The sequence below is a fragment of the Wyeomyia smithii genome, chromosome 3 (assembly GCF_029784165.1).
Source record: "Wyeomyia smithii strain HCP4-BCI-WySm-NY-G18 chromosome 3, ASM2978416v1, whole genome shotgun sequence".
Lineage (NCBI taxonomy): Eukaryota > Metazoa > Arthropoda > Insecta > Diptera > Culicidae > Wyeomyia > Wyeomyia smithii.
In genome coordinates this window covers 233,022,939-233,045,006 of record NC_073696.1, presented here as the reverse complement: position 1 = coordinate 233,045,006, position 22,068 = coordinate 233,022,939, and the positions used below count along the sequence as shown (strand labels likewise).

At 41.0% G+C, this 22,068-nt stretch overlaps 1 protein-coding gene across 2 annotated transcripts; it reads right to left on the bottom strand.

The window, feature by feature from the left end:
* Positions 1 to 40: 40 nt before the first annotated feature.
* On the bottom strand, positions 41 to 14,045 carry LOC129729909 (uncharacterized). Of its 2 annotated transcripts, XM_055688815.1 has the most exons (7): positions 13,760 to 14,045; positions 12,960 to 13,024; positions 12,116 to 12,475; positions 9,842 to 10,897; positions 8,235 to 9,782; positions 7,898 to 7,999; positions 41 to 4,121 (listed from the first exon to the last, which is right to left on the bottom strand). In XM_055688815.1, the coding sequence occupies exons 1-7, from the start codon at positions 14,034 to 14,036 to the stop codon at positions 3,027 to 3,029; spliced, it is 4,503 nt and encodes a 1,500-aa protein (XP_055544790.1). In that variant the 5' UTR covers positions 14,037 to 14,045; the 3' UTR covers positions 41 to 3,026. The 2 variants fall into 2 exon arrangements, with proteins under 2 accessions (XP_055544790.1, XP_055544791.1); XM_055688816.1 differs by lacking the exon at positions 7,898 to 7,999.
* Positions 14,046 to 22,068: the final 8,023 nt, after the last annotated feature.

Sequence of the window (22,068 nt, the reverse complement as noted above, 5' to 3'; positions counted from 1 at the left end):
AGCACTATCAGAAAACAATGTTTAGCAGAAAGTTTAACTTTTATTTCGATATAAATCATTTATATGTATCTTGCACAAAAAATGAACCAAAGAAAAGCTTCATTTATGTAATTTTTTTCAGTGGAAAGAATTACACAAATTGTTTTTGCTTCCAGCACAGGATCTATAAGTTGCTGTGATTCTTTCTTAGTAGCTTAGGCACTAACCAGTTGGAGTAAACTTTAAGTAAATTACGGTAAAAATACATAATCTTTCTTTATTCACTCTTCCTCTTTCCTATCATCTGGTCATAATTCTCTAGGCTTTGTATTCGACTACTCGGACCCGTTTGAGGATCCCAATTTTGACTGGACAATGCTCGGTATCGAGTTTTTGCGCTAATGGTTTGTTTTGCTTGTTGAATGTGTTTGAAGTAGTGCTTCACGTTTGAGAAACAGCATCTGCTGATACGGTTTCTCGATAGGGGAACAATATTAGCACATAATAAATATCAGGGAGAAAACGTACTTATGAGACTATTACATAGGTATGCTAACCATATTTCAGAGAACAGAAGAAAGAAAAAAGGGTAAAATATGATTGAATGCTTCTTAACTGTTTGCTGTGAAATCTCTCCCACGTTTATACTAAGTCTTAAGGTTAGGAGAAAACAAAAAAAAAAAAACAATAAAGCAATAAAAACAATATAATTTGCATACGGTACACAGTAAAATCATTCCACCTTTGGTCTCTGATTAACGAAGAACAATCTCCTTTACGTAGGGACGACATCGTCCTGGTTTACAGCTGATTGTATACAAAAGATGTGCTTTGTGGCGGGTTTAGGGGATTGCGGATGGAGAATAAACCGGTGTGCGGAGATTCGTTTTACTTACACGCTAGAATATGTATATATGTATAACTCAACATCGGTATATTTTCACTTTTCATTGCTTATTTTTTTGGTTTCAACAGGCACACTGATTGCATTCCAGTTTCGCTTGGCAAAATGGCACTTGGTTTTTTTTTTCTTATCGCGTTTTTTCCCTTATTGCTCTTGAACTTGGGACCAATTTGTCCTCCTTCGATTAAGTAAGTGTTTAAGATCAATTCTCTAATATCTCGGTGATTAAATTGCTAACAATATACAAAAAAGCAATAATTTTCTTTTACAACAGTCAAGATAAAATAACTGTCTTCGTTTGGGAAGTATAAATAATTCAATTTCTAACCGCAGTATAGCTCATGGGTTAATTTTTAACCACGCGCCTCCACCAAATGAAATATTTTTAATGTAGACGCAAGCTTAGTATGTGAAATGGAATAGCAATAGGGGGACAAGGGGCAAGATGGGCACCTTAAGCTTCTTATCAAATTGTTAGGGCAAAGTGAGCAAAAAGCTACTGAATACATTTTTACTACATAGAGTAAGAATAATACTCAAGAGTTGCTACATTGGAAACTAAAGAAAAAGGTTATTTAAATATTTATAAATAATTTCCTAAGCCACTAAAAAGTATGAGGCTGGTCGCGGTACGGGGTAGATTGGGCATACCTATGGGGCATAATGGGCATGTTCATATTTTTCGATTTCAAGCAAACATTAAACAATGTATCAATGTAACGTACAATCGTAGGTACCGAAACAAAGTTTTCCTTTCCTGTTTCACTATTTATACTCCGAAACAGCATAATTTTTTAGCCTTTTTCAATTTGAAAATTATCTATGAATTTGCCCGCATATAAAAATAAGGTTTTGGTCCATAAAACACTACTGTGCGGATGAAGAAATAATAAAACATGACAAAACCTAAATTTAGGTAACTTTATTTTAATGATTGTCAACAAACGAATCTTTTCGACGCAGCCATAAATGTCGGCTTAACGTTTGCCTTGGAATGCCGTGTGCAATAGCCGCTCGGTTCACTGACATTCGATGAAAAATAACCGCGTCTATAGCAGTGGCCAATGATGACTGTGACCATTTTTTGCGCCCCGACAACCGTTTGTAATTCCGAACCATTTTACTATTAACTGCTGCTAGCACGATGTTTACTTTTTTGACAGCACTTTCTGGTTTGTAGGTTATGTTTTCGTGCATAGGTATGGCAATTTTGCCCCTACCAGCAGTGCCCGTTCTGCCCCATGAGAAACACTTATGAGAAAGAGCTGTTTTTAGATGATGTTTCATTTGAAAACACTGCATTATTTATTGAAACTGTTTGAATATCAATAACGATTACCGAAAATAAACTTTCGAGCCCAAAACGACACATACGCATGCAAAAACCCTTATTTTTCGCGCTTGTGAGCTATAATATTATACGCAAGACGTGCATGAATGATACAATTGTTGATTGTGTAAAGCGAATTTGTTTTTTCCAGTTATTTTGAATAAAATTACATCTTCAGATTAATGTTAATGATTCAAATTTATAACAGTTTCAAAATTACTACCAGAAATCTAGAAACAACATATGCCCATTCTGCCCCGTATGGCAATCTTGCCCCTTGTTCCCCTATAACCAAGAGTCGCACAGGAGAAAGAAATATGTTGAACTCTGATCGTAAAAATTGATTTTTGCTTTTTCTGGGCAGAATAGATTTGCTATTCGAAATCAGCTGCCGCGACGTTTGCAGCTCATGATCAGTTAAAAGCTGCCGAGTTGGATGAAAAGAAAACCAACACAGGAACAAATAGAAAATATTCGATGATAAATATAACTTATCTAAGCTTTTTGTGCTTTGGTAATATTGCCACTTGATATTGCAATAAACGAGCCTTCTTGCTTTGCTTTCTTGTATACAAACACACAATGGTTCTATAATAAATATATGCACGTAATAAATAGAGCTAAAATTAAACAAACGAAAAGCTGAAAAACGGAACAGAAAAGCATTTCATTGTTACACTTAACCACTAAAGGAAAAAAAATTATACTACAGCAAATAAATATGCAGAACGAATGAAGAACGAAAACCACATCTAACCATTCATCATATCCCTAACCCTCCTCGGAAATCTAGTCCATTATCCTCTCGTTGCTCTAAATAAGCATGATATTCTCTTCGACGTTGAGTAGTTTGTCGCCGATCTCGTTAGACGAATCATTCGCCATCAGATTGTTCTGCCACTTGAGCTGCTCCTCGTCGAACGACAGTTCGGCGTCCAGCTTCTCCTGAATTTGATCGAACGAGGTTTTGAATCGTTCCTCAATCAAATTGTACGACTGAATCGACGTATTATCATCGAACTCGTAGTTCTCAATCGAAATGTTATCAAACAGATTGTCCAATATCATTTGATTATCCGCCGTGGTAGGACCATGTGTACCATTGCCCTGACCCGACCCGCCACCTCCACCTGGTGGATGCATTGAGTGAGCGTGACTATTGCTGTTGCTGCTGCTGCTACCCTCACCCAACCCAATCAACTTTTTCCTCATGTACTTCAACGCACCATTATTACTAGCAACTGACGCTGGAAGGTATCGCAGTTCGTGCCCATTTGCGTCGACGAGTCTCATCTTCTTACCATCTTCCCCGGTGGAATTATTCCGCCTTTCGGTTGCGGATACACCGGCTAGTCCTTCGGTGATTGGCTTCCGCTTCAAGGGGCCGCTAGTTTCATCGTTTCTAATCTCATTGCAACCGTTGCTGCTTGCACTACACCTTCGTTCGCTGTTTTCTATCGGGGATTCGTGCTGTTCCAGCTCATCTCCACATGAGTCACTCTGATAGGAGTTAAGCATTTCCTCGGGGGCAACTGATTCGCCGGTTAACTCAACCGAGGCCTCTTGCTGAATCACGCGAACAGACGTCACTTGCTGCTGTTGGTGTTGTTGTTGTTGTTGGTGCTGCTGTTGTTGTTGTTGCTGGAGCTGTTTTGCCTGCAGTTTGGCGCATTTGTTTCGGATCTTACGCTCGTGTTTGGCGTACAGTTCTTGTAGTATTTTTTCGTCCTTGACTACGAGGGTGGAGATGAATTTGTTCATCTCTTCCTTCGGAGGGGCCCGCTCCGGATGGATCGTGTTCAAATGTTTGCGGACCGACGTTTTCGCCTTCAGCGGGGACCGGTCACAGTACGGGCACATGTAGTACGTGCTGTCGTGAATTTCCATGTGGCGTTTCAGTTGGTAGTTCTGCGGGAATGGGAAGAAAAATATTTTTATTAATAACGTACTAAAGATACTAAATACGCTAGAATGCTCATACTTATGGAATTACAAGCGATTGGTTGATACAATGTTCTATTGATAGGTGCTACCAATAATTTAAGGAATTTAGAACGACGCCAATAATGGAGTCAAGTCCAAAAATTTCAAATCAAATTGGATGTGTTACTAGAACTGCAAAGTTAAAGGGTTTGCGAATTCGGACCCTAATAATTATTTAATTTTTTTTCTTGAACTGTTTTCGGGTGCACCTTTACTAACGCTTTCGCGACGTCATTGAGCTTAATAACCTGTCGAAATTGATCATAACGTGAAAATGATTGGCAGAGGGGAAATTATTTTTTTTGTTGTAAAATCTGTTTTATTCCAGTCGGGACAGGCCGGTTTAGATTTTAAGCCGGAAAGGTTTAATAACTTTTGACGTAGGACTACGTCTAACCGCTTTATATCGAGATACATTCTGAGGAAACTAAAAACCAAGATGTAACGTCGGAATGAAAGATTTCAAACGGTAATACTGATGTAACCACATGATGGAACACAATAATCAATATGGCGTTGGATTGATAAAATGATGGACAATTTTGTGATTCTTCATATATCATTGTTACTTAATTGTTAAACAGTGAAAATTGATGAAAAGTTTCAAGGTCGTATTTTTACGAACAATGTACCAATCACATGCGAGCACTCCTGGCACAGACTTCATGAGTGGACACCAACTGCTTGCTATGACAACCTCTATTCAGTGGCAAAAAAAATTGGACAGAACCTCCCCGTCCCAACAGGTCAACTGATATTTGCTTCTATGAACCTAGATGATGTCTTGAAAGTAAAGCTCTTTCGGAAAGTTCATACACAGGCAACAGTACTGCACCGAGCCATGTATGAGAAGACGGTCGCTCGTCGTCAGTGCAGTAGCACTCGATTGCCATTTGTGTGCAGTCAAGCCAAGTGGAAACAATGTAGCTGCTGTCGACGTACAGTGGTGCGTGTTCGCACACTACGCTGCGCGACCGGGGATAAAATAATTCTGTACGCAACAGTATATCACGATATTGGATGTTGCATCCAATATGTGATTACAACTGAACGGATTTTGACCTTGATCGAACGACGACGGTTGCCAAAGCATGTGATACAATAATTGGCATATCATTGTATATTGTACGATGAACATAAATTAGTAAAAAGTTCAGTTGAAATCCACTTCTTCTAGTTCAGTTTCGCAGCTTTCAACCAATCACGAGCTCGCTTTATATAGTTGCAACAGATGTTTTGTCATCGTTTTAAAGTGCTTATTGTGTTACTACCCCTGAACAGATTTCAAACACCGATGTCTTAATCGACAGGTAGAATATTGCGAAAGATTGTTATATAATAATTAAAATATCTCTTCAACAAAAGTTGTGTTAACATTCTACTAATCAGAAGCTTGCTACCCCGTTGCTCGTTTCCTTTTGGTTGTCGTGACGAGTAGATGGCATTTGAACTGCAACCGTAGTGATTTTCTTATACATGTTTAATGATAAAAACTTCTTTCAAATTCCTAAAATTAGAAGTTGCATTGGGTTGCTGTCTTTTTGAATTCTACACTCTGTTTTTCTCAAATTTATTTGAATGACCAACTATAGTCTATTTGCAAGACAACAGAAAACCAATATGCTTCGTAAAGATTTTTAAACAGATAGTTCAGATAGCTCGTTTAAGCTGTACTGATGGTTTTATTTTTCCAGTTAAATAAATTTAATTCAATATGACAATCCTAGTTGCATTACGCGGTTGTGGTATAGAGAAAACCCAAATTATATGCATCTTGACGTTAGGTTTCAAACATTCATATTCGTATTTTTCAATTACAAAAATATTACATCAGCATCTGCAAGAAAATATTACTAAACATATAAAGACAACCTGTCGCACAACACAACATATAAACACAACCGTGTAAAGATACTAAACATATGAACACAACCTGTCATTGCCAGACTTGTAATTGAACAACATTATGCAATCATCAGTTGGAGAGGTTAATGTTGTTTATCAAACCGAGCTAGGTTTATTCTTGAAGGAAACAGCCGGATGACTTTTAAATATGGCATTTTGTTGTTTGTTTTTTCATTGGTATCATAAAACTGATTAATTTTTTTCTGGTTCTGCCTAATGAATAAATGTTTCAATTGGCCAAAAATGAAAAAAATGACTGTGACATGTTACATCCTCATAAATTCCAATGTCAATTTAAAAATTTTTGTGAATATAGATTTTCTACTAAAAACTGCAACTCTTTATCGTCACTTTTCCAACGAACTTGTAAATACAGGATTTTTTTATGTGACTTCTTTGCTAAGCAGTTGCATGAAACTGACAATGATACTGCTTTGAAATCGGTGAGTGAGCTATCTTTTACAGGCGCAATTGAAGATGAAAGTAAGTTTGCTTTCTACTAAATCGTTCTTAATTAAGACCTATATAAAAAATTGCCTTTTCGCGTGTTGAAGAAATTTGACTGCATTAGGATGAAAGGTATTCATCAATGTTAAAAACAGTGTTTATTTCTTCTTAAATAGATGTCTGCAAACAAATAATCTAAATTATTTTTAAAAATAAACGCTTTTCTTTTTATGACTTTCTGGTGGCATATGACCTTAACAATATGTGGCCACCAATGAACTAGTTTTAGGATTGTAAGTTGTTAGAGGTGTCGTTTGATGGATTAAGGCTCAATAATCTGAAAGTATTCGGAACGCAACGTCCGCATGAAGCCTTCAACGACCTAGACACTTGATATGACCCTTCCGAGTAATTAGAGGTATAGCACGGCATTGCTTTGATCATGTCTATTTTGGTTTCGGTTTCGGCAACATAATGGACAAAATGCCTTTCTCTTGGTAGTTGTTGAGTTTGAATTGTTTAAAACCAAAACAAGAAAACTATAAATTATGATTAAACATAACCGCTCGTTTTTGGCTTTTGTGTGCCGTGTCGAGAGTGAAACGTGGTCAAATCGAACAAAGTCTAAATTCTCTAAATAAAATATAAAACTATCGTAGTCCTACGTCAAACATGCGGTCGTATCTTGGATACCACCCTCGTACTATTTTTTTATGTAGTTACTGGTTATGGTGATCTGCTGTTGTAGGTAGAATACACTAACATCAGGAATTTGTTCTAAGAACGCGAAATAAAAGCATTGCTCTAATAGAAGCATTTGAAATAATCATGTGAAAAAGTAATTCTACATGCATTAAGCCATAACTCTCGTAAAGCGCGCATATTTTGATCATACAACAATCTAAATTATCATTTGAACGGTGATGCGTTAACAAGCCCACACACAACAATTAAACTAAGTGTTTGCAGTCTTATTGAATGTTTCGAATGTTTTTTTACAATCAGAGCTTTAACGGTTGGTTGTGTTTTTTTTAAGTAAATAAAGATGTGAATATTTTTTCCCATTTTTAGGCATTTTTTTATGCTTGGGAAAATTACTCACTTAGAATATTTAATAATACTTTTAAGCCGGAAATCAAAAACTGAAATCCTCCACAATCATCAGAAAAACTATAGCAAACTATAAACAAAATTCACACGACTCGCAATTATTTGTCACACCCAAACAATTACCGAAACGCTAATTTGGCTATTTAGAGTATATACATGAATAGAACAAACGACTACCGTTTGCAGGCGGCTATCCAGCAGCACACGCACTGATAGCACTGTCTCTACATATATATTACCTTCGGAAACACCTTATCGCACTCATCGCACGGATAGCTGGTCGGGGTTAGTTGCGCGCTTTCGCTATCGCCATCGCACTGGTTACTATCGTTAGCGTCCGCCTGTGTATGCGTGGGTGTGTGTGTGTTGAATTAGGTTTATTTAACGCAAAGCAACGACGTCAAGAAAAGCCCACAGCCCACGCCATGTCATAGTACAGCGAGACCCGAGAGCGGCATGAAAAGGAGCAAAAAAATAAAATAAAAAGTGGAAGCAAAGTGGCAAATATGCGCAAAAACGGCAAATCAAAATTTAACAAGTGGCTCGTTAGGGAAAGCAAACTTTAGCGCTACTCACAGAGAGCTCGTCCGGGCTTAGGAAACTTGTGTTCGACGCTTCAGCCACTCGGTCCCCCTGATGTCCCTCGTTGCTTCCGTGGTGGTTTGTGATTTTAATCGGGGAGAGGGTCAAGAGGTGTGGTTCACCGTTGACAGGAGATTCGGTGAGAAGTTGGCTGCTGGATTCGTCAACGATTCCACTGGTTTCGATGATGGTGTTTAAACCATGCTGGCTGGATGATGCTATTCTGTCCAGCAGTGTACCGCTAGTGGAACCGTTCATGTTTGACGTTGCCGACTGCAGTGTAGTGATCGGTACCGTCTGGAACTGGCTGGTTGGAATTGCTTGGGAAGCCGTTGGGACAATAGCAGAGGCAAGAAGGCCGGTACTGGCCGACGGTTGCTGGTGTGACAGGTGCGCATGTGAACCGTGGTTTGAAATCGGTACCAGCTTTGGTAACTTGTCGGTCGAATTTAATACTTTAAGATCTATCTTATTGCCTAGAGCGTTACTGTTCTGGTTTAAAAACAGTTGACTAGTATCGATAAGGTTATTGTTGGTCAGCTCGAGATTGGAGATTATAATTATGCTGTGAGATTTGCTAGCAGCGGTCGCTGTCGGACTGCCGGAGCTGAAGGTGGAAGCTGTCGGCTGCGCTATCTGCATTGTCGATCCCGGTGGAGCTAACGACGACGTTATTGTCTTGTTTGAATGTTTCTTTTTATTGTATTGACGAGGCACGTGAATTGACTGTTCTGGCACCATTGGCACGCTGGAATTGAAGTCCGCACTTGTACCGGCGGCGGCATTCGATTCGATTTTCTTGTTTTTCTGGGTTAGCTTGGTGGCAAGTGCCTTGGCGATTGCTGGTTTGATGGGCGATGTTTTCTTCTGACTTATCTGGGTTATGACTTTTTTCTCCGATTTGTAGTCATTCGATACAGTGTAGACGGTATGAACTTTTCGCAAATGCTTTTCCAATGCATTGGGGTTTTTGAATAGTTTAGCACAAACAATACACTTGTACAGCTGCTTTCCGTTAGCTGCCTGAACGTCGGTTATCATTTCCTGGCTTGAACAGGTGTTTGTTATAGGAATTTGCGGTGCTGGAAGACTCGTTAACGACTGAATAACCATTGGTGAAAGCTGCTGTGGCTGCGATTGTGACTGCTGCATGGACTCGATTTCCTGCTCAATGTCCATTTCTTGGGACTGCAGCGGCTGTTCTGTCTCCATTATCATATCACTAGTTTCGTCGACAGCCAACATAAGTGGTTCGTTGGTCACCTCGAGCGTTCCGATACTAGGTTTCAGTTCGTCCAAGGCACACGTTTCGATTTCATCAAATATGACTGGTGGTTCTTTCGGCTCCACCAGCAGCTTATCGGCGGATTCTTCCGGCACTCCGAGCACCGATTCGTTTGGGTCCTTGTGTATTTTCATGTGTCGCTGAAGCGACCACGAGTTTGAGAGAACTTTCAAACATTTGGGACAGTGTAAGTAAGCCGTCTTGGACTTCCGTTCAGTACACTCATGATCCTTTAACTCTTCGGCAAGTTGGAAAAGCTGAAAACAAAACTTTCGTTATTTATTTGTCGACAGATTAACAGTTGAGTACCGCTTACCTTCATACAGAAAACACACAGGAACATATTGTGCTTTCTCATGTGCTTGTCTAGATTCGATTTGGTCATGTACTTTCGTAGACATATTTCACAGGGATATTTCTTATCCGTTTCCGAATCAGCAGCAACCGGGGCAACCACCAGCGCGCCGGATGTAGACGGTGCAGGTGTTGCCGGAACCATACCCAAATTATCATTCAACGTAACCAGCGAATCCGTCGACGAAGAGTAGCGACTATGCAGTTTATCCATAGCTTGCCCGCCACTAACACTGATGCCGGAATCACCCAGATTACTGCCACTGCTGCTGCCACCATCGTAACCGATTAGATTACTGGCACTGAATGAGTCGAACGAAATGTTCATATCGCTGGCACCTAGTGAAATGTTGATCAAATCGGCCGGACTGAGAGTGTCCTCTGGTAGCGTCTGGTAGGCGGTTGAAAATGATGAATTCACCATCTGCTGCTGATGCATTTCTACGGCTTGTTGGTGCTGTATTTGTGCATGTGACGGTGACTGGTGCTGATGGTGCTGACTAGAATGATGCATTTGCGAAGGTGCACTAAGTTGGGCGTAATCGTCGCATACCTGCGCATGACCGATAAGATCGAGATCGAACATGTGGTAGTGATTGGTGTATTTCGGCGATGAAGTTTTCATCAGACTATCGATCGGTGGCAAGGAAATCTTGTCATAGCTGGAAGCTACTTCCCCGGAGGGAACTGACACAATGTGGCTATTGTTGTTCATATCGCTTCCACCCGCCATCATTGTTGAAGAAGACGAAGATGACGCCGAGTGGTGTGGCTGCTGATGGTGTAGGTGATGTACTCCCGACGGGGACGTGAAGCTGTCCATATAATTTTGGTTCTGATCCAGATTCAGACCATAGTCCAGACTGACCGAGCGAAGAATATTATTGCAAATGTCATACGGGCTCGGTTCCAGCAAGGTGGTTCCGATTTTGGCTGCGTAGTTGCGCGAGTACCAAACCCGCAGGATGTCGCCCAGTTCGATGTCCTTTATGGCTGTATAGTATATCTCGTCGTTTTCCTGGGAAATGGAATATTTTTGTAATAATTGTTGAACATTCTTAAAAGCAAAATTTATAATACTGATACATGTATTGAAGCTGGCTGATTGAAGTCAGTTCTAACTCAAATTCAAAAAAATATCAAGAGAAGAACATCTATCATATCACACAGAAGATATTTTGGATATCGCTGGTAAAGCTAATCAAGATTATGTTGAAAATTAGGTAGATATCTTCCGCAATTGTCAGTGCTTCATTTATGAGATAACAGAACTCTGGGACCACCCTCAAAAGCTCTTGCATGTAATTGTTTATCGAACTGATCTGTGTGATATGAAGACGGTGAATATAAATTATGAAAAATAATTTTTTGCGGCGGTAATTAAATAAACCCCCAACAACGATTCTATTTGACTCCTATTTCCGCAATTATAATGAATTAAGACATATTATATCAGTAGCAGCTCATGCAGTTACATTTTAGAATCGTAAGCATTTGGGTACATTTTCCGTCGCCATAAGAGCTCTGAAATACGTCCTACGTTTCTAGATTTAACGTTCTTTTTATCATTATCATCCGGAATCTGGAATTTAAATCAAAAAACATTCTTGGTAGCTAAATTTCGTAAAAAATCCCACTTTCAGCCAACTAGGCGTCCTAATTGTTTTTAAAATTGAGTTGGTGCCGCAAAAAATTTTTAATATTTTGGTAAAAAAGAAGCCCTTCACCCAAGTTTAGTCCTTTCAACCATATCAGCGCTTTTGTGAATATTTCTATGTCGAATTGTTAAACTTTTTAGTCCCTGTTTGCTTCTATTTTTTTTGGAAATAACCAGGTTTTTTTTGCAAAGAAATAACTCCTAGTAAAATAGAACCATTTCTGAAATATACAGGACGATTCAACGTTTGCATATCCTTCTTACTTCACTGGATAATAATATAAAGTACACTTTCCTTGTTACATTGTAATTTTTAGTAACAGAGAAACTCTTCAAAAGCAAAACATTTTTACGTTGATGCCGAATCTTGAGATTCTGCGTTTGAAAATCTATTCTTCTCTTTATAAAAATCTGAAATCATGTAAAAACACATTTCTTTAAAAACCCAGAAACTGTTTAAAAAAAACATAAAACGCATTACCACACACCAGTTCTCTTCTGGAGCTCTTCTCTCCCACGGCCTAGTTTTGCCTTCAGAAGATAACGCAACTGTTTGCACCTTTCTTGCAGTCGACCTACCTGATAGCAGATTAGATTCTGTTCGTTGGAAAACCGCGCCAGACTAACGTGGATCATCCAGTTGCACTTGTTTTCGTTCCGGGTGTCCAGATACACATCCCGCCCGTTGAACAGTGTCTGCAGCTCAAAGTCAAACTCGTTGCCATAGTAGAATGGGGTCGCGAAAAGCACCAGCGGAAAGGGGATGTTCTTGATCGGTGCGTAGGATTTTTGCGCTAGCAGCGGTCCGAAGCGCGTTCCTTTGGCGAACTTTTGTGACGTCACGACGCAGCTGGTTCCATCGGGGCCAGCCCCGTCCATTATCAGCAGCCCATTTGGAACCGATGACCTTGAGAGGTTAAGCGAAGGCTTATCTTTGATCTTTGATTAGCATCGCGAAATCGGTGGGTGGAAGCAGTGGGTGGTGAGTGAACAGTCAGTCGTTTTCGTTGCGCCAGCACATGCAATAGAACAGGGAAAGCAATCAATTATTTTGTAAAATTGATGTTTTGGCAGTTGGCAGCCGCGGTGGGGAAAAACATCGTCTCTTGGATCCGTCCATTTGCAAAGTGGCTGCAACATGGGGATAAAAATATTGACTTTTTTCGCCGAGCTGCGCAAAGAATAACTGAATGGCGAATGGACTGCGCACATGTTGTCATGGACATTAAAATGCGTAAATTATATAATTTATTCAGGTCAAGTTGCACTTCCTGTGCTTCGGCCGGATAGAGCTTAATGTGCGCCACCCTGTGACTTTCAATCTGGACGGATTTCCACTCGGCAAATTGATCAACCGGGCAATACTTCCATAAAAGGAATTATACGGTCTACTTGGACTAGCACTTGATTCAGCTTTACTTACATGGTCTCCTTTGGCAAACTCTGGACAATTCTGGGTGTAGTGCGAGGCTCCACAAATGCTGCACACTAGTATCATGATGAGCCAAAGACAGTGACGAGTCCGGAATGTGTGGTTTCACGGTTCGGTCAAGACGATTGTTCCGGGACCACGTCGATGAGCACACAGGAAATCGACGAGATTTGCAGGCGCACAGTAGACCACCGAGAAACAGAGAGAAAAAATCCAGGGATTGTGTGTGTAGCGCTTGTTCCAGTTTTTCGCCCGAGGACAGCGAGAGCGAGAGTGCGTTTGCCCCAGTACCAGCACCAGCAGCAGCTTAGCACTGAGACGGACAGACGGCGCACGGGTCCCACACACAAAGCCGTGTCCACCACCCAAACTCGCTCAGGAATGGTGGGTTTTCTCGCTGGTTGGTTGGCGAACACGCAAATGACACACCAAAGCAGGGTACGCTAATGTGTGTGAGAAAATCCAAGTTGTGCGGAAAAATAAGTCAGAAAATGGATACCACTTTTCCCCTTTCGCTTTTCCAAGACTCAAAAAATAGGATCGAAATTAAATGCCAACTTAGACCCGATCGAGTTTTTTTTTCACTTTCAATAATTTCATCGAACCAATCCGATTGCACTTCAATACACTATGAAGGGTTCCATTTTGAATAGGCTCAGGTCACTAATCCGGAAAAGTGGTCCCATTTTTCCTCTCAGCCTACTACTGCTGCTGTTGCTGCTACTGATGTCGGTTCTTTAGTTTTCTTGGAGAGTCCTCTTCCTGGTGAACCCGTAAGGGTTGTTTCTTACCATTTTCCACCAATTGAACACTGCCATTTAGCACAGATAATGCATCAAAACAAATATTAGTCGATAAGTCACTCATAACTGAGGCCACACGGAGCCACGGACTTTTCGATTGTTCGCCTAAATAATTGCACCACTCTTCTTTTAGTATGATCAAATCGCGCAGAAAACCCAACAACTGTGGCTTAAGAAATAAATAAATAAGAAAGACTAAAGGAAAAGAGCAGAGAGTGGGTAAAAGACTGAACTGTGGTGAATTCAATCGAGTAATTACGCTCATACTAATCCATGCGCCGCTGTCTCCCCTGCTGCTGCTACCATGCTTGACGACCAGGCGCCGACCACGGCGCATATATAATCGAAAGTACATGCACACACATCCATGCGCATTATAGGGCTTACTTTTTCATAATTACAGTCAATAAATGACCCCAGTTTCACGTCCCGACAGAAATCGAACGGCTTATAGTACGCCCACATATGCAAAATAGTGTCAAAAGTGAATTAGTAATCAGCTCAATGGAACGCACACATATGCAGATTTACACTCTCAGCGGGGTGACTAAAGTCGTGTAAAAGGAAAGTATACATTCATATATACACCTACTGTTGCAAATATCACACATAGAGGCGCTATTGAGTGAATCTGAAGTATGATTTTTTTATTTTAAATTTCGATTGGAAACAATTTAAAAGCGAATTTCTTTATTCCATTGCGCTCGGGCAAATCTGCCGAGGAATAAAGAAACGACATCGCGATTTACGACGCAAGTGAAAAAGAGGTACCAGATAATTGTTTACGAATCAAGCACATGCGGTGGCGGGTTGAAGCTGATAAATTTTACAGTGCGCTTTGGGCAGCACGCCAGGTCAATACTGGGTCAAAATCGAGTGGATAAAGAAGGGTTTTGACAGCAGTTAGGTTGCTTCCAGGTCAGAACAAGGTGCAAACAATATTATTTATAGTAGTACCACATACTTAGACATACGTAACACTCAGGAAGAAATCTTCCAAAAAAGTTGGTACAAAATGAACTACTCGAAGGTACCAACCTCTGTTTGAGTAGTTTATGGAGGTTGTGTATCTGCGCAGCCCTGCATTTGTCTCGTTCCCACTCGAAAAATTTGTGCATTTATTTTGTAAACAACTTTTTGACAGTTTCCTAAGGGATTTTGTTGAGGGCTCGAGTAGAGCCGCGATGAAGAAAATTCATTCCGTTCATTTTCTTCGAGCAGTTCAAACTGGTGGCGGCGTAACACTGGAACCAAGCTCCATCGCCACAATAGACGATTATTTCATATTTTCAATCTAATAATATAGTTATCGTACAGATAAAAAGACGTACCACTCAATACAAAATTCTAAGAAAATTGTGGTTCCGACAAACCTGCGCGACACATACCGGACATATTCCGCAGAAGATAAACTTTCAGCCTTTCTGCTGTTTCGGCAGCACGGCGCATGACAACTGTCTGAGTTCAAGGGGACAAAGTACAACAACACCACCACCACTGCGGAGGAATATTCCGTATAACTGAACTCATATGAATTGACCGTTATTTTGATCCACGAAAATAAAATTCGTGGTACGTCTGTTTGTCTGTGCTAAAAGTTTTGTTCGAGACTGATTTTGAGATTTTTTACCAGCCCCCGATATTCACGAAGTTCTTTGTGAGATCGGGAAGCTGAAAAACAATAAAGCCGCAGGCAAAGACAGACTGCCAGGATTTGGGAGGAGGAACAACTGCCAGACGAAAGGATGGAGGAAGTCATCTGTCCCATCTACTAGAAGGGCGACAAGCTGGAATGCCGCAACTACCGCGGTATATCGCTTATCAATGCCGCCTACACAATACTCTCACAGATCCTGTTCCGTCGTCTATCACTTTTAACCAGGAGGTTCGTGGGTCAGTACCAAGCGGGTTTCATGGGAGCCCGCGCCACCACGGACCAGATCTTCTCAATCCGACAGATCTTACAGAAATGTCGCGAGTACAACGTGCTTACACATCACATCTTTATTGACTTCACGGCGGCCTATGATACAGTCGATCGAGAAAAGCTATGGCGGATCATGCACGACAACGGATTTCCGGATAAACTGACTCGATTGATCAGAGCCACCATGGCGCAAGTGATGTGCTACGTGTGTGTTTCGGGGATACTCTCGAGTCCCTTTGAATCGCGCAGAGGGTTGAGACAAGGCGATGGACTTTCTTGTTTGCTGTTTAACATCGCCCTTGATGGTGTGATCCGGAGGGCGGGCATCGACACGAGGGGCACAATTTTCACATGGTCTGTTCAGCTTCTGGGCTTCACGGATGGCTTCGACATCATATCACGTAACTTTGCGACGACGGAGTAAACTTACGCCCGACTGAAAGCCGAAGCTGGACGGATCGGACTGCGGATAAATGCGTCGAAAACAAAATACATGCGAGCGAGAGGCTCCAAGGAGAACAACATCAGCCTCCCAACTCAAGTCTCTGTAGACGGTGATGAGCTTGAGGTGGTCGACGAGTTCGTCTATTTGGGGTCACTGGTGACCGCCGACAATAACACCAGCAAAGAGATCCAGAGACGCATCCAGGCAGGAAATCGTGCCTACTTTTCACTTCGGAAGACACTTCGATTGAATCGAGTGCGACGACGCACGAAGTTGACGCTGTATAAAACCCTGATAAGACCGGTAGTCCTCTACGGGATCGAGACAACAACGCTTCTCGCGGAGGACCTTAACGCTCTTGGAGTTTTTGAACGGAAGGTGCTACGGACTATCTACGGTGGAGTACAGATGGACGACGGAGAATGGCGACGGCGCATGAACCACGAGGTGCACGCGCTGCTTGGAGAGAATCCCATTGCACACCTGGCGAAAGTTAATAGGTTGCGGTGGGCCGGTCATGTCGTAAGGATGCCGGACGGCAACCCTGTGAAATCACTTCTCTTCAGCAACCCTGCCGGCACCAGAAATAGAGGGGCCCAGCGTGCACGATGGCTCGACCAGATCGAAGGAGACCTGCGGGTGATGAGACGCCTGGGGAACTGGCGAAACACAGCCCAAAACCGAGCAACATGGCGACAAATTCTTGATACAGCACGAGCCACCACGGCTCTCGTCTGATTGGTAAGGTAAGTAGGTCTGTTTGTCTGTACTAGCACCACCTGCTGTCGTGTTCGCGCTGCGTTGTGTATTTCGACATCAACGCTAGCTTACATGCATAGGTCAAATTCAGAACTACAAAACATGCAGGCGCTGTTGTCGCACGATAACCACAGACAAACAGATGTACAACGAAATTTATGTTCGTGGATCAAAACAATGGTCAATTCAAATGAGTTTCAGTTAAACGAATTATTCCCGCCGCAGCGGTTATGGCGCTAATGTGCTTTTAGCTCTTTCAAATAAGTTTACAGTTGTCGTGCGTCGTGCTGCCAAAAACAGCAGAAAGGCAGAATGTTTGTCTTTTGCGGAATATGTCCAGCAGGTGTCGCACAAGTTAGGGGCCATCCACATACCACGTGGACAGCTTGGGGGTATGTGTAATATCCACGGTCCATACAAAATTTTTGGAATTTATGTAAGCAGTTGTCCACGAAGAGGGGGGGGGGGGGCTAAATCGTTTAAAATCTGTCCACGTGGTATGTGGATGGCCCCTTAGTCGGAACCACAATTTTCTTAGAATTTTGTATGGGGTGGTACGTCTGTTTGTCTGTGCTTATAGTAAAGCAAACGTTATTTTAACAGCTCTGTTTTTCGAAATCTCGGTTAGAACTTTTTTTTGTTCGACGATATCTCGGTTAAGTAATATGAGGGTAGTTTTTCAAATGAGATTGGGTATTTGAGTTTACTGAACTCGGAATTTGCTGGATTACGAGTTTTTCGACAAACAAATTTACTTATCTCGATAAACATTTCATCTCTGATTTCTCAGTAAATTTTCTACGGAATAACGACAAACGAAACTGTTTTCAAGTAGTTTGGTATTTTACTTTATTGAGAAAACATTATGCAATTAACATTTCTCATTTGAAAATTTACACGGACGTTTATCTACACACTTAAAATTTTTTGCTGGGTCTCGGTAATTTATTGCCGAGAACGGCACCACTTAGTGCTCGGTTAAAAAATAATGACAGCTGTCACATGTTTTTGTGAATCTCAGTTTACCCAACTAAAATTTCGGCTCGGTAATATTTTATGCCGAAACTTCAGTTAGGTTGACAGCTGTCATTTTTTTTTTCACCGAGCACTCAGTGATGCCGTTCTCGGGAATAAATTACCGACACCCGGCAAAAAAAAAAAGTTTGTAGCAGCCGAACCGCTTAAAGAAATGGCAATACAAGCTAAAAGAAAAACAAACCACAGACCCAATTGTTTTATCATGTCGAACCATATCGATTTTAAACAGTAGTCTCACCAGGAGGGAGGTGTTGTGTAAATATGTTATCCAGCTTTTTATGCACACACAGAAAAAGCTCTCTAGGTTGAATTAATAAATTGTCATCATTTTGAATGACGAGCTACATTTGTTTCAATCAAAATGAATTGGTTGCTTCCATCGTGTTTTTATCGAAACAATTACCAATTTTATTGTTTCTGCTAATCATATTTTAGCGTGCACCATCTAAGCAGTTGTGTCTTGTCAACCTCCATTGATCACTTCGAAGTGAATTCCTAGCATATCAGCGTTACATTTTGCTAACAGTTCGATTAATTTTCGAATTAAGTCAATTGAAATTGATTTGGAATTTTTCAACATTGCGCGGAGGCTGCCTTTGGTGCGCAGAATTGGGTTGTTTAGCTATTCACGGATTTCTGTTTTTTTTTATATATCAGCTAAAAGAGTGTAATTTTCTGAGCAAAACGCAATTTTTTCAAATTTTATATCATTGTCCTTCGATTTTTAAATGAAGAATGAAAATCGCTTTAAATCGCTACAATGATAGTTGGTGCATGAGCGAACTGTCATTGTAGCAATTTCGAGCAGTTTTAATTCATGATTCAAGTATTGAAGGACAATGATAGAAGATTTTTGAAAATCACGTTTTGCTTAGAAAATGCAGCTTTTTCAGATGATATAAAAAACTGATACAGTGCTTTTTCGCTTTTATCAACAATCGTTTTTATCACTACTCGCCGAATTCACGCTCGATTTTCTCACAGTTTTTTTTTTTCATTTTTATCACGCTTTTAAAAAAAAAGTTTAAATTAAGAATAATGCACTTCCAGTAGTAGAAAATGCATTCGAAACATCTTATTCACTTGTGCCTTGTGTCCTTGCATGTTTATAGTTTCATGAACTCAATTTATTTGATCAATTTTCTGAGGCAACCAAGTGTCACATCTGTTACAAATAATTTGTGTCATAATTTAAAAAAAAAGGACCGTCAAAAAGGTATTTCATTAACTTCGAAGCAAAAATTACGTTTTATTTGAGCAGTTGAGAAAAAAATCTGTTAACAACTCAAATAACCCTACAGTTTGGTCCTAATAGAGCGTGGATTTGAAAATTATAAAATCTAGCGGTTCCACAATTTTACATAAACAAGCATTAGATTCTACTAGCTATGCTAAATAATAGGCAGTACAAATCATATTGATATTGCAGGTATGATAGGCGGGAAAAAGTCCGCGAAAATGCAATGGAGATAAACATCATAAACTAACCTTTTCTTGTTTATTCATTTGTATCTTGATACAAATACAAATCCCCTTCAACCATGAAAGTGCATCATTTTACTCAAAATATCATAAATTTCAATTGAATCCAACACAAAAAATTAAATTTTTATCATTTCGCTAAATTCACTGTTGCGCCAAATTCACGGTAAATTTTTTTTTGACCGGGATAAAATCGAAAAAGCACTGTATAGCTAAACAACCCAGTTATTACGATTAACGGTATTTGATTTTGTAAACACTGAATTCGATGATTTCACGCAAATATGAAATCAATTTCGAAATCAATATAGTATTTAACCACCCCTATGGCATCGCGGCATGTTTCAAGGACTAACATCTCAACATATGTGTAAACGAGATAGCATAATACCGCCTCTTTTCATACATGTTTATCTTACTGCTGACAGCGGGCACAATTTAATTTGAGCCCAGGACTAGGGGCTAGACACCTTTATTCCCATAAAAAATATTTCGATAGTATTACCCGATATCGGTAGATATATTTCTATATTTATCGTTTATCTGTCAATTGACAACCCTCCAACGATAATGGTGCTTATTACGGGAGTCACTTCACGGTGAGAAAAACGTCGCAAAGTGACATCTTTGGTGGAATCTGGGTTATTATGAGTGTCATATCAGTGAAGTGAGAACGGAAAAAGCGACGTTTCGCGTGGAATTATTTCACGACCATTTTGCACGGTGAAATGATTCCACGAAGATGCCATAAGTCTTAAAGTTGATTGATTTGTGTTCTAATGATAAATATTGGACTTATTCTTCAGTAACGAAACGAATCAGAATTTGATCCGTGCCTTGAAGCGGTCAAATTTTTATTTTTTTTTTGCCCGATGAAAAAAATGCAAACAAGTTAAGGAAATTTTCGATTCCGAAAAAAACATTTTTTTTTGATGCCGAATGTCTTAGAAATGCAGAACACGTCAAGATCTGGTGTTGTCTAAAAAACGGAAAAAACGACTTTCTGGGACTTAGAGATTTTTGAGCTGGGAAACAATCTCATTTCACTTGTCCTATTCTCAATTTCACTTCACTGTCAATCTCACTCCACGGAGGTGATTTTTGTCACCTCACTTGAGGTGGAATCGGGAACAGGTCTAAAAAAGTGAAGTGAGCGTGAGAGTGAAATATATTTCACCGTGAAGTGACTCCCGTAATAAGCACCATATAACGTCAATGAGCTATGATATGAATAGCGGGGTGCCCAAAAATGCAACGATAAATACTTCGTAATATTGAATATTAGAAATATTTCGCAATATATCCGTAGTGTTTTTTGGTCCCCGTGGCTCTGTTGTTAGTGATGTCGGTTGGCTAGCTCTCCCACACGGTTGTGATATCGAGTTCGATTCCCGATCAAGTCGAGCTGGAAATTTTCTCGACTCAACACTGGGGCACGGTTTATCGTTGTACCTATCCTTACTTACTTTACTTTACTTTTACTTTTATGGCGATAGATCATTAAGATCCTATGCCGAATCCAGAATACGTCTCCACAAAACTCGGTCTTGGGCTGCTACTCTCCAGTCTTCCCTTACACCCGCTGCTCTGGCATCCTCGTCGACAGCACACATCCAGCGCGTGCGCGGTCTGCCTCGAAGTCGTCGGCCTCTATCCGACTCTCTACTAAATATTTTCTTTGGCGGTCGTCCATCCGCCATCCGTGCTACATGGCCAGCCCACTGTAACCTGCCGTGTTTCATCAGCTTGATAATATCAGCGTGTTTGTATACTTCGTACAGCTCGTGATTCATGCGCCTGCGCCACACCCCGTTCTCTAGTTTGCCTCCGAGTATTGATCGCAGGAATCTACGCTCGAAGACCCCAAGCGCTCGTCGATCGGCCTCCTTCCACGTCCACGATTCATGTCCGTACAGTGCCACCGGGAGGATCAGAGTCCTATAGAGGGCAAATTTCGTACGGATCTGTAGGTTACGGGACCTAAGCTGGCTACGCAATTCGTAATAAGCCCTATTCGCCGCCGCAATCCGCCTCTTCACCTCGCGGCTCACCTCGTTGTCACATGTCACGAGAGTACCAAGATATATAAATTCGTCGACCACTTCGAAAGTATCCCCATCCATCTCCACCACAGCACCAACACCCGTAGAACTACCACGCTCTCTGCCAGCCACCATGTACTTCGTTTTGGCAGTGTTTATGGTGAGTCCAATTCTCGCAGCTTCCCTTTTAAGAGCCGTAAAGGCTTCCTCAACTGCTCTACGGTTAACACCAATTATATCAATGTCGTCCGCAAAGCCCAGAAGCATGTGAGACTTAGTGATGATGGTGCCGCTCCTCTGCACATCTGCCCTTCGTATTGCACCTTCCAGAGCTATGTTGAACAGCAAGTTCGAGAGCCCGTCACCTTGCTTCAGACCATCTAACGTCACAAACGCGTCCGAAAATTCGCCCGCTGTCCTGACGCATGATGTGAAACCGTCAAGCGTCGCACGTATCAGTTTCATCAGTTTAGTTGGGAAACCATGTTCTAGCATTATTTGCCACAGCTCGTTGCGTTTCACTGTATCGTACGCCGCTCGAAAGTCTATAAACAGATGATGTGTCTGCAGGTTGTGTTCTCGAAACTTGTCGAGGATCTGTCTC

Excerpts from the sequence above, each read along its gene's own strand:
- LOC129729909 (XM_055688815.1), bottom strand. The coding sequence starts at position 14,036 with ATGAGCGTAATTACTCGATTGAATTCACCACAGTTCAGTCTTTTACCC. Across the intron at positions 12,476-12,959 it reads AGTTTGCCAAAGGAGACCAT|ATCAAAGATAAGCCTTCGCT; the intron begins GTAAGTAAAGCT and ends TGCTAATCAAAG. Across the intron at positions 4,122-7,897 it reads GCGATAAGGTGTTTCCGAAG|AACTACCAACTGAAACGCCA; the intron begins GTAATATATATG and ends CCATTCCCGCAG.